Source organism: Triticum aestivum, chromosome 3D (genome assembly GCF_018294505.1).
Source record: "Triticum aestivum cultivar Chinese Spring chromosome 3D, IWGSC CS RefSeq v2.1, whole genome shotgun sequence".
Classification (NCBI taxonomy): Eukaryota; Viridiplantae; Streptophyta; class Magnoliopsida; order Poales; family Poaceae; genus Triticum; species Triticum aestivum.
The window spans coordinates 132,676,278-132,689,481 of NC_057802.1; the positions used below are offsets into that span (position 1 = coordinate 132,676,278).

The 13,204-nt window shown below is 45.1% G+C and overlaps 1 protein-coding gene across 1 annotated transcript; it reads left to right on the forward strand.

Annotated features, from left to right (window-relative positions):
* Positions 1–416: 416 nt before the first annotated feature.
* LOC123077869 (TOM1-like protein 9) lies at positions 417–8,762 on the forward strand. Its single transcript, XM_044500206.1, has 10 exons — positions 417–762; positions 2,845–2,923; positions 3,430–3,528; positions 3,622–3,735; positions 3,932–4,074; positions 5,470–5,551; positions 6,256–6,341; positions 6,716–6,949; positions 7,118–7,614; positions 7,788–8,762. The coding sequence occupies exons 1-10, from the start codon at positions 662–664 to the stop codon at positions 8,504–8,506; spliced, it is 2,154 nt and encodes a 717-aa protein (XP_044356141.1). The 5' UTR covers positions 417–661; the 3' UTR covers positions 8,507–8,762.
* The last annotated feature ends 4,442 nt before the right edge of the window (positions 8,763–13,204 follow it).

Sequence of the window (13,204 nt, forward strand, 5' to 3'; positions counted from 1 at the left end):
GGTATTAACTGAGACCTAACCAAGTCTTAGTCGACTGAGATTTAGCAAGTCTGAATTAAAATATGGAGTATATTCAAGTGGGAGTATTTCTAAAAAAACATTTTTTTGCGGGGTTTCTAACAAAAACATTTAAATTCTTTTGATTTTCTTTGATCGGGTTCGTCCATTGTCCCGTTCCAAACCGAAGCCTACGTGAAGAAACGAATTAATTAGGCCAAACAAAACCCCTCAAAAAAATTAAAAAAATTAGGCCAAACAAAGTAAAATCACGCGCTCCAAAGCGAGTGTCGGACAGCTCAGATCACGCAAGAACACACGCTGCCACCGCCAGATCCCGTCACCTAACCGCCCCCATCTATTATCACATCATCATCACCATCGTCTTCGTCGCCGTCGAAGCATCGAACACCCACACAGTGTACACTGTACAGCTAATTTCGCACGACCTATAAACAACCAGAACAAAAAAGAAGAGGGAAAAAAACGGAGCCAGGCCTAGCCACGCCGAGCCAAGCCGCCCACCGAGAAAGGAACGCGGCCAATCTGGTGGCCTCGTGCTCGCAGCCAATAGCCCGCCTCCGATCCGCATCCGGCCAGGCGGCGCAGCCTCCGGGGCCAGGGCCGGTCGGGCGGGCCCCCCTGCCACCGGCGGCGACGCGCCATGGCCGGCGCCATGGTGGACCGGGCCACCAGCGACATGCTCATCGGCCCCGACTGGGCCAAGAACATGGAGATCTGCGACATCTGCAACCGCGACCCCGGGTACGGTCCCCTCCCCCTCGCCCCGCCGATCCCCGTCCCGTCGCCCGGGATAGTAGGAGTACGTTGGCCTGCGTGCTTCGTACGTCGGGCAGTTGGCTGTGGCGTACTGTATTACGCGGGGGAGCTATGGCGTGGATGGAGTTGTAATGATCTGGGTAGGATGGAGCGTGATTTTATGTCGCGGGACAGCGTGATTGCTGGAAATGCTTCCAATCCCGACAAATTCTGGGAACGGTGGACTTCTATGAGCGGTTAGTTTTGACCGAAACGAGACAAACGGCTCGAGTTTGGATCTTCCTGGAGCGCCCAAGTCACATACGGAGATAGTACAATCGGGTGGGTGGCTCTGGGAATTGCGATTTTGCGAGCGGTGGATCTGGTTCCAGCCATCTGCGCGCTGTTTTCTCGGAAAATGGTGTTCTGTTTTCAGGTTTAACAGTGTTTTCTCTAATCCTCATTCATTGTTGAATGGAGATTCGCTAGTGCGGAGAAATTCTGTTTGTTGACTGATGCAAAGCGCCAAAGGACATTCTGCAATTGACTCAGTTGTCAAGAGCGTGGTAGTCATCTACCCCTGTGGCGTTGGTCAGTATTCATTCGTTTGGCTGCAAATTTCTCCAGTGATAGCTCGCTCAGGACCCATACCCGTGTTCAAATATTTGCTGCAAAGAAGTATGGACTGGATGCCTCATTTTGTTAAGGAGAAAATATCTCTGGAGTCAGGTTTTTACATCCACTCACTTGATAACCTAAGAGTTTCATAAGTTGTGCCTCGTTCATGGACCTTAAGGCAAAACGTAAAAAGTAAAGAAATGGAAACAAAAATGACTGCTCTTGGAGGCACTTGCTTAGAGCTGCATGAAGAATGCAGGCTATTTAGTCTCTCAGAAGTCACATAAAAGATGAGAAAGACGATTTTGTGAACTTCCTTACAATCCTGAAGACAAATTTACAACTTTTTAATCTTCCGGTTGCAGTTTCTATGCTTCTTTAGAAGGTGGATTTGATTGCTTCTGGTCTCTGCACCCAGATGTAGTTCATCATTACAAAGTTCAGCTAAAAAGAGCACCGTTGTTTGCAAATATCCAGGACAAAAGGAAGCAACTAAGTAATGCCAACATCGCTTAGTTGCCAACAGTTTTTATGCTATGTGGCAACAACTTTGAACTAATAATAATTGGATTAGATCATATAAAAGAGAATTATACATGATGCTAAATCAGTTCTGAAAGATTTATGTTAAAATGCTACTCGAATGCTGAATTGCTTTTTCACCGAAGTGCACACTGACACCAGTGGAGCTGCCCAACAATCCTTCACCTAGCCTAGTTTTTCGTGGTAAACTCTGACAATCTGAAGAAATTGGAAAGTGAACAAGTATTTGGCATAGCTGTTCATTTTGTAGTTTTTATTAAGTGGGAATGACCAGGGTGCTCTTACACCATGTCGGGATAGGTCACTGGCTGTCCATCGTTTTCCAGTAGTAACTGTTTACTGTTAATCCTGCTTTACTGTTAGTTCTGCCGAATTAGAGTCCATTGAAGTGAGCACCTAAGTTAATTCTGACGTAATTGACTATATCTTCTAAAGATACTAAATGAAAAGTCATTGTTGCTGTTGCCTCGTAATTATCTAATCTTATCTAATTATTAGCTGTACTTGTACTTTCCCCCGAACTTCCCAAGATTATTTATTAGTGGAATACTTTGATGCATTGTTTTATCTGCATAGGTGGTGTATGCTTACTTAGCTTAGCACAATTCTGTTGATTACTTATTGTTTTTTTACTACTGTTGACTACTTGTTACTGCTAGATTAGCATCGGAGGCCAGTCAGTACCCATTTGGCTGTTTATTATGTGCTGGTTTTGAGCAACAATTAGTTTCTATTGCAATTTTTAAACATATCAATATAGCTTTTTTCCTTCATTCTTATTCCAACTATTGTGATTTGAGATGAAATAGTCGGGCTGACTCAGAAGAAGCATCTTAACATGTAGTTACTGTTAATTTCCTGCACTAGACGATTTTACTTGTTGTCAAATACTGATAGTTGTTAGTCAACTGTTCGATGTGGTAACAGGCAATCCAAAGATGTCGTGAAGGCTCTCAGAAAAAGGATTGCACACAAAAATCCAAAAGTTCAGCTTCTCGCACTAACTGTAAGTTTATTTGCAGTTTCGACTGCTCTTTAATGTGGTTTCATTTATAGTTTTATACAAACATTGAGAGAAAATCATGCTGGTGTGCCTTTTTCAATAGAACTGGGCGTAACTGTCTGGTGCTTAGCTTTGTTTGCATTGTTTGTCTGCATTTCTGAAGTTCGTGTTTGTGTGCATCTTTCTCCTATGCTTTATGAGTAGGTGTTCATTTCATCATACCCATGCTGCTTATAACAGCAGTGAACATCATGATGTTATTGAAAAAGGGTGCAACGGTTATTCCAGTCCTTAAATCAGATGATCTTATGTAATTAACTTATATACTATTTGTTCTTATCCGGCCCAGTAAAAAAAAATAGTATAATCGATGAGGACATAGCTGATTTTTAATCAAATTATTTTTGTAGTTTCATGTTTCATTAGTTTACGACTCGTTATGGTTTGTGGGTGTAAGCAGGATTCAGTTACTGTCTTGATGATGAACTGATGATATTCTTCTACTCCAGTTGTTGGAAACTGCAATCAAGAACTGTGGGGATATATTCCACATGCATGTTGCAGAGAGGGACCTGTTGCATGAGATGGTCAAGCTAGTGAAGAAAAAGGTTTATCATTTGTCATAATTCTGAAAACTACAATGGCTTTCTTTTAATCTGCTGAGTGCTGACTTATGATGGTCTATTCATTTCATCTTGCAGTCTGATCAACGCGTCAAAGACAAGATTCTGGTTCTAATAGATACATGGCAAGAAGCTTTGGGGGGACCACGTTCAAGATATCCACAATTCTATGCAGCATACCATGAGTTAGTGGTATACTTTCAAGCCCAATTTTAATTTATTAGGCTCTAACATATCACTTAGCCAGTTGTTCTATTTTTAAATGTTACTGCTGATATGATTTTATATCAACCTTAATGGTTTTCAGGATGAATACATGGAATGCTATTTAATTCTAAAAAGTACCTTCCGTTTCAAATAATAATTATGCTGTTGTTCCCCCTTACAGCGTGCTGGAGCTCAATTCCCCAAGAGGTCTGAGAGACCTGCACCATTGTTTAATGGGCAGTCTGAAGCAGCGAAAAGTATGCGTAGTCCTGATCAACGGGACGAAGCTGAATCTTCTGCTGGAAATGACTTCCCTGCTCTGAGGTGTGATTTCTTTCTTTTTGTTTCTGTTTTCTGCTCCGAAGTTTGAGGTGTGCTTTCTTTCCTTTTGTTTTTATTTTCTGCTCTGAGGTGGTACTGTTCAATGGGTAGAATTTGCTTCTGGACCTACTAGGTTGGCAATTACTTAAATAGACTGCAAAATCGATAATTTACTGATGGAGAATGGAAATCATGGTTATTTGCTAGAACACATTAGACTTATAAAAATATCACTTAGGGCCTCTTTGATTCGCAGGATTTCTAAAATGCAGTAATAGGAAAAACACAGAAATGGAGTGCATGCCATCTTCAATACTACAGAATTAGTATGAGCATTTGATTGTGCGCGGGAAAAACATAGGATTCTTCATATGAGGTTGGAGTGGATAAAATTTTTCCTATGAAAATTAGTACAAATGAATCCTAAGGAAAATTTCCTATGTACTGTAATCCTAGTACAAAGCAAGCAACCCATGTAGGAAAAATTCCTAAGGATTAGAATCCCACAAAATTCCTTTACAAGTCCTGTGAATCAAAGAAGCCCTAGACTTCAGAAAAGAGAAGGGGTGTGACTATGAGAAGTCCTGTTTGTCCTTTGGATAGAAAGAAGATACAAGGTTGAGCAATGAGTCAATGTCAGGTGGGAGTCGACTTCCAAGGGCAATTAGGGCTCTTCTTACCGTTTATCTATTTATTATAAATTTCAGAATAGTATACTATTTTAATTGGTCCAATGTGCTCCAGCGAATGACCAAAATTGTGTGGATCCTTCAGCGGACTGTCTTACGATGTGCTCTTTAAATGCCAACCAAGTGTAGAATCAGAGTTTTACCTTTATTTTTAGTCTTGTCATTTCCCTAGAACTTTTGTATATTTTATTATTGTGGCTCACCATTGTAATGTGATTCCCACTCTGGTTTGTGATTTCAAATGTAAACTTGAGCATGGAATGTTGTATGAAGTTAGTTTCTGTTACTCTGTAACAGTCTAGAGATTCTTAGTTACGTAATATGAAGTAAAAATAAATGAGGTGAAACAATAGAATCGCAGTGTGCAATAATTTTCGAATCTTTTCCGTGTAGCAGCCTAATTTTTTTCATGACTTATTATCAACTTGTTTCAAGCACTGGACATGGCATGAATGTTCATGTAGTCCCGTGAGAAATGGTAAATTCATGAATGAAGAGTGCTATTCTGTTTTTATGTCCAGATAGTCTTTTTAGCCTCTTTAATATAATAAGACACCAGGTCTTTTCTTTTGTTGTGTCTCCAGTGGGCATCTTCGAGCACAGCACATCTATGTTAAGTTTAGCTTATGTGCAGTCTTACCCCATTTTGTATTGCAGCCTTATGTTATTTTCAAGGATGGATTGAACTGAATACTGCATATATTTTCAGCATGTCAGAGATTCAAAATGCTCGTGGTATCATGGATGTGCTAGCCGAGATGTTGAATGCTTTAGACCCTGGAAACAGAGAGGTACCAAAATTCCATCTGAGTTTAATTCAATCTGCACAAAAAAATGGACCTCTTATCTTTATAAAGTTGCAACCAACAGTTGAGCGTGGTATCCTGATTTGTTAGTTTATGATTTATAAATGTTTTCTTTGGGAAAGATGTCCTGACCAGTTTTAGTTTCAGATATAATCTTGTTGTAATCACATGGAATTGATTATACATTTGTACTTTAAAATATGCTTTTGTACAACTTGCTTACATTCCGTTAACATTGTTCAGTATTTATGATATCCAATCCGAGGTGTCCAAGATGCCAAGGCTTCAAGGCCTACTATCTTAGACATGACCTATAACCTGTTCGGCGTGTATTTGATCACATCGCTTGAAATACCACATACCTGTTGTCTATGTTACCATCAAGTATACATGGCAAGGTATTAAAGCATGTAAATTTCAGTATGCTTACCGCTAACCCTTGGCTGTATGTCTGTGGCTTATCTTACGTGTTGGGCACACCCGTGTTTTCCACATTCTCAGCATCAAGATGTAAATTCGTATAGATCGGTATAGATATACATAAAATGCATTTTTAATTAGAATTTCAAATCCATGGTGTTCTTGCTGTATTCATGTCATACATAATAGTAGAAAAAGCTCTACACTTACAACCTTCTCTGAAATTGCTGACGTTTGCTGATTATGTTTTTGAAATGCTGTGTACACAGGGACTAAGACAGGAAGTAATTGTGGAGCTTGTTGATCAGTGCCGCACTTACAAGCAGAGAGTGGTCCAGCTAGTTAATACTGCTTCGTGAGTGCACTTATTTGAATCACCTAAATTTTGCATCGGTGACAGCCGACTAGTGTGGTATCCAATGTTAGTGGATGTCATTTTTGAAGATATAGGTACCTTTGTGTGACTGAGGTTTCCTTCCTTAAGCACCTTTTTGGATCGTCGGATAAGAGGATGACGGAAGATCTGCTTTGTCACTCGTTTTCTATTATCACTTAAGGGCCTATGAGATAACTGTTAATGTATCTGGATACTTCAAAAACATCGTTTGTCATTAAAAGCTGACACGAGTAGCTTGTGCTGTTTTGTTTAGCTAAATAATGTAATTTAGCTCCGTATTTGTTGTGTCGAATCTACTTATTACGTGACTATTTTCTTCTTCTTATTTACAGGGATGAGGAACTTTTGTCGCAAGGGCTTGCACTAAATGATGATTTGCAGCGTGTTCTAGCAAAACATGACGCAATTGCTGCAGGCATTGCTGTTCGAGTGGAGAAAAGACCAAAGTCTCTGCAGGCGCTAGTTGATACTGAGGATTCTGCGAACCAAGACTCTAAGAAAGAGCAAGCACTAGTAGATATTGATGACCCTACAAGCCAAGATTCTAAAACAGAGCCAAATCAAAGGTTTTAGGCTTCTTCTATCACATTTGTATATGCTTCTACATAATGTTAAGGATTGATTTCAATACGTACTTCAAAGAGTCTTTGTTGATATTCATATGTATTGAGTTGCACTTTTTATATGACTCCTCTAATTAACCTCTGTTTGTGTGTGATCTGCCCTTGTACCAGCACCAGTGAACCGTCTCCTTTTGAGCAACTAGCACTTCCAGCACCTCCGGTATCGAATGGCTCAGCAAACACTGCACCAAAACCTGATTCTGGCATTGATCTTCTTAGCTGGGATGATACCCCATCCACTGCAGAGAATTCGCTGGCTCTTGTACCGGTCACTGATCCATTGGCTGACTCTACTTCAAATCAAAATGCACTGGCAATTGTCGACATATATTCTCAAAACAATACTGCTAATAGCAATGCCAAATCACTTGATCCCTTTGGTTTCGATTCAAGTCCCACTCCTCTTGGATCACAGCCATACAACACTGCAACCCAGCATCCTTTACAATCACAACAGCCTCCTCAGCAGGCGGCGCCCTATTCTAATGGAAGTGCTGTAAACCCTGGAACATCTTACGACCCGGCGTCACAGTATAATCACACGAATTCCGGGTGGAATGGTCAAGTTGCCAACCATGCAGCACCCCCGCCACAGCAAGTAAATTATGGTATGCAATGCAAATTAGATCATTACTTTTCTGCATGTCTCTTTTATATCTGTCGGAAGTACTTCATTATCAGTTCAATTGGTTTCGCTTGCATGACTTCTGCATATCTGAACACACTACATTCCTGCAGATCCGTTTGAAGAATATGTGATAGTCTTGTGTGAATTTTGTAGATGATCAAAGTGGAGCCCTTCCGCCTCCGCCTTGGGAGGCTCCGGCAGCGCCAAGCAATGAAATGCCAAATGGCCAATTGGGTGGTATGCAACCTCTCCCAACTCCAGCAAGCCAATTCGGTGGTGTGCAGCCACTACAACCGCAGAACAACCACATGGCAGGTCTACAACCGCAGCCAATGTATAACAACCAGCCAGGAGCTATGGTACCTCACGCAATGCAGTCCAACCAAACTGTTGGAGGGCAGATGCAGCCAGGTTATGGAAACCAGTATGGACATTTGGCACCACAACCCATGCCAATGCCAGGCATGCAGTTCGCTGGTATGCAACCATCACCGATGCCAGGAGCGCAGCCAGGCATGATGTATGCGCAACCAATGCTGGGGGCGCAGTTTGGAGGAATGCCGCAACAGCAGATGTATGGCGGTGGTGGTCGGATGGCGACGCAGTATGGTTATGTGCAGCAGCAAGCAGCACAGTACTACAACCAGGGAAGGCCAGCAATGTATGGGTACCCTGGTACCAACGGCCTCTCTCAGGGTATGTATGGTCTCTCCATGCAAGACAGCTCCTACATGGGGGGGATGAACTCGACCTATCAGGCGGCACCCTCTTCATCCTCCATGGCGCAACCCATGAGGCCGTCTAAACCCGAGGACAAGCTCTTCGGCGACCTTCTCAGCATCGCCAAGACGAAGCAGAACAGAGCTTCGTGATACGACCGAGTGAAAGTGTAAGAGGTCCAATATATATTTTGTCTGTTTTTTCTTACAAATTTTCCACGTGGCTTGATCATATACACTTGTGTAGCTCTCTTCTCTTGCGTTGGATGTGTAAGCTTCAGTTTTTGACGCTGCTTCCCCACATTGATTCCATTATTAAATTCGTTACGACGTGTGTACTGGTCACGCCAGAGAGGAAAACCAACGTCGGTAAATGGTGATTTAATAAAGATTAGATTGTTGTGAGGCATTTTTTCCTGATAATTGATAGACATAATTCATAACGGCATGAGTATTTAACATTTGTGCGAGTCTCGAACCAACCTATGGTTGGATGGTTAGGAGGATAGTGGTATCCTTGAGTGTCTCTGACTCCGCTTAGTAGTTTAGGTTAGGGTTTTAGTCCTTGTAGGTGCGGCGCTCGGTGTATGGAGATGCTTATTTGAGTTTATCTTCTAGGCTTTGATCCTCAAGTTTGAATGTAGTTGACGAAGCTCCTGCGTACGTTCCCGCCGTCTTCTTGGGGCGATGAGGTTAGAGTTTCTTGTCATGTGGTGAGATCTGGTGTCAGGTGCTTCAGATATATGCAAGGGTTCAACAACAACAACTGCGGCTCCAGGGCGCTTGTATGGCACATGCACGAAGACTTCCCGACTGTCATTGACAAGGTTAGGAGCTCAGATAGGGACATGGCGACAAGGTCGCGTTGACGGCTCGTTATGACGACAGTAGTGGTCGTTCGGCAGTCTCAAAATCCCGACGTAATTTTTATTATGTTTAAGACCTTTTGTACTTTCAAGAACTTTTATAATAGACCCGATCTTTTTTTAGAAAAAGGAGAGAAAACCACGGAAAAAGAAAACTCCGGGCTATATCCAAACCATCTCACCCGTTTAACCACGCGATCTGATGGTTCATAGTCTCCCAATGTTGGGCGCTAGCAAGCCACTAATCCCACGATCAATCCCTCCCGTTCAAACAGGACGCACGAGTGCACGACGCAGGACGCCCGCATCGTCGATGCCAGAACCACATTGGTCGGGGCCGCCAACGACGACCGTCGTTGCCGATCAAATCCAAAACGGCGTCGTATAGTGAAGATGTATTCCGCATCGTGGGACGTGACTCCTGCTGCTGCAAGGCTGCTTCGACCCAGTCCACGCCGCTGCCCCGGCATTCTGATGAGCACGCCAAGCCGGATTCTCCCTGCCGCCGACCGTCCCGGTTCGCTGTAGTCGCTGCCTCAGCCACCGCATCCCCGCCGTCAGGCGACGACACGACTGCTGGTCTGCTGCGGCGGACGCGGTTCTGCATGGCTCCGACGGACAAAGACCCAGGATTACGGTGAGACCACCGTCGAGAGGGCAAGCAGGTGCATCCAAGTAGTATTATACACTAGTGTCAAAAAAAACGTCCTACATTAAGGGTTGGAGGAAGTATTTAGCTTATGGTTTGTGCTGTATGGTGGCGTTTAATAGTGCTGCATAGGTAATCTTCGACTTCCGTTTTCAAGATCGCTGGCGGGCTCCCTTCTCTGGTTTCTAAATGTAATTTTCTCAATCTGATCTCTGCAACCCGTCGGGATCATTCAGATCACCAGACAGAAGCATGAGTGTTACTTGTTTTTTAGGTGTCTTGTAATCAAAGAATTGCTGAGAAACATCATTCAGATGAATCTAATTAAGATTTTTTGTATCCATCGCTGATCAGGGTTGTCTTTACATAAAAGAGGCATACTGTGTGCGCGTGCGTGTGCAATGTGAACATTTGTTGGATCTTGTGATTCTGGTGGTTTGCTTTATATATAAAGCGGAGCGAATGCCTTTTTGGTAAAGTGGCATACTGTGTGTATTGGATCAGCTGCGCCAAAGGTGTCCATACATGGCAGATGGTCCTCAAAGTCGTCGAGGCCATTGTTGAGTGAGAGACGGATTAATACACGGACCGAAACATGATGTATTATAGTTGAATAATTTCACAAGTAGTTTTTGTTGATCTAAATTATGAAATTTACTTGGGAGACAACTGTAAAATCAGTCCACTAGAAATGACAACACATTTATAGATAGCATGAACTCTGCAACCAAAATAGAATCACACGATGTCATGGCTAATTCCACATTTTCTTCTAATTTCTGATAGTCTCTTCATCATGCTTAATGCATGTGAACATCATTGTGTTTTTTATCTGAACTTGAATGCATCCAAATAAGGTGGTTTTCTGAAATTCACTCGCTGTTAGAGTATGTAATGGGCCTAATGGGCCTGGGCTGGCAGTATAGCCTGTTAGTCTTAGGGTTAATTAGAGATAAGGGTCGCTTGCTTAGGGGTCAAGTAAGCCTTGCTTGGGAGTCAAGTAAACCTCTCTGTATAAAGAGAGGAGATGTATCAATCTAATCAAGCAAGAATTAAGAAGGAAATCCCCTTCCTCTTGCCCGGCCGTGGGCAAAAAGGCCCCCGGCCGGCCCTCTCGCGCCCTCCTTCTAGCAGCGCCATAACAATTTGGTATCAGCTAGCTTCGGTTCGATCATGTCTTCACCGCCGCCCAACCCGTCTCTTCCGCTGTCGGGATCCTCCGTCGCGCCCGCCCCCGCCGTCCTCACCCCGGAGGAGGTGTCCGGGGCGCTGCGGGACCTAACCCAGGCGGTCTAGGAGATCCGCCTGTTCTTGGCCGGGTCCTATGGGCCGCACCCGGCGGCACCGCCCATCGCCGCCACCGCGCCACCGTGGTTGCCGTGGCAGCCGCTGCACCAAGCGTCCTTCGCCGAGCTCGCCGGGCCGCTGCCATCCACCGCCCCGCCCTGGCTGCAGTGGCAGCCGCCGCTCCTGGCGGCCTCCGCCGTGCCCGGCGCTCCGCCCCAGCTGCCGCTGCCCCAAGGCGTCCCCGCCGTGCTCGCCGGGCCATTGCAGCAGCCGCTGTAGCTGCCATCCACGCCACCACTGCCCCGCCCTGGCTACAGTGGCAGTCGCCGCTCCTGGCGGCCTCCGCCGCGCCTGGCGCTCCGCTGCAGCAACCACCGCTGGTCAGCTCCGGCCCCGCATCGACCGCGCCGGCGGGAGTCCCGATCCACCAGATCAAGTTCCCGCCGTCGCCATTACCGCTTCCCCAGGGCGTCCCCATCCAGCAGATCAAGTTCCCGCCGTCTCCGTCACCGCTTCCGGCTTGGATCACTACCCGCCACGTGTCGGCGGCGGTGAGGCTGCAGGCTGCTGCGCGCGGCCTCATAGCGCGTCGGCGTGTGCGGGAGATGCATGGTCTGCAACTGCCGCTCCTCCCAGCTGTGCTTCGCTGCGCAAAGGACCTCGATCTCGTGCGCTGCGTCGGGGATCTTGGGCATGTTGTTTTCCCCGTGGGCAGCGACCTCAAAGTCTGCGCCATCGGCGGTTGGGGGGGCGCACCCCTCCTCGTCATTCTCCATCGCAAGCCCTCCACTCTTCTCTGTGCGGTGCAGACCAACAGCCGTCCGGCGGGGAGAAGGCAGGGTGTCACCAACAGGAGCGCACCACGTAGCACCACTGCATTCCGTCGGCCGCCGCGAGGGTGCCTCTGCTGGTCGCTCTTGCGACCACTTCCAGGTGGCCATACACATGCACTCCTTTTATCCAGATGGTGTCCATGGGATCCAGGTGGCTGTACACGTGCACGTCCGACGTGCGGATGGTGTCCACTTTTTGTTAAGGGGTCCAAAATAAAGTGTCCCAGTCCATTTTAGGTTGAGAGTAATAAAACAAGCCGAGATGTAAAAGGCTTGTTTTTAGGTGTCAGGTTTGTGTTGCGTCGAGTCATGGTTATAAGTTGGTTAGGCTGCAGCTCGAGGACAAGCTGCATGTCCAGGTGGGGTGTAGTGTTACAGTACGTAATGGGCCTAATGGGCCTGGGCTGGCAGTATAGCCCGTTAGTCTTAGGGTTAATTAGAGATAAGGGTCGCTTGCTTAGGGGTCAAGTAAGCCTTGCTTGGGAGTCAAGTAAACCTCTCTATATAAAGAGAGGAGATGTATCAATCTAATCAAGTAAGAATTAAGAAGGAAATCCCCTTCCCTCTTGCCCGGCCGTGGGCGAAAAGGCCCCCGGCCGGCCCTCTCGCGTCCTCCTTCTAGCCGCGCCATAACAATTTTCCTTCTTAATTCTTGCTTGATTAGATTGATACATCTCCTCTCTTTATATAGAGAGGTTTACTTGACTCCCAAGCAAGGCTTACTTGACACCTAAGCAAGCGACCCTTATCTCTAATTAACCCTAAGACTAACGGGCTATACTGCCAGCCCAGGTCCATTAGGCCCATTACGTACTCTAACACTCACTCTATGTACTGAATTGTAAGTTGACTTCGGTTGTCTCACCGGCTTAGTCTGGTATATATTGTCCATGCGGTAAGAGTATTAAAAAGGAGGATATACAATCTGGTGCCTTTTGGCTCACAGTGAGGTCCTTTGATATATAGCCTTTACACTCTTTCTATCATACATAGCCTTGATCTCTGCGATCTTCTTAGCTTTGATTCAGGTTGCTACTAGCAAATGAAAAATGTACTTTTAGTTTTCCATGGAAAAATTAAACCTATCTAGTTGATTGCTGGTATTTGTTTTCTTAGTACAACTACATTTATTTCACATGCTTTTCGCAAGACAGTATAACTATTTCTTGTAGCTATTGGTGGCATGGCATCAAGGGAAGACTGTCGGTGTCAAAAC

Coding starts and splice junctions, on each gene's coding strand:
- LOC123077869 (XM_044500206.1), top strand. CDS start 662: ATGGCCGGCGCCATGGTGGACCGGGCCACCAGCGACATGCTCATCGGC. Junction 3,736..3,931: donor CAGCATACCATGAGTTAGTG/GTATACTTTCAA, acceptor TCCCCCTTACAG/CGTGCTGGAGCTCAATTCCC. Junction 7,615..7,787: donor GCCACAGCAAGTAAATTATG/GTATGCAATGCA, acceptor TGAATTTTGTAG/ATGATCAAAGTGGAGCCCTT.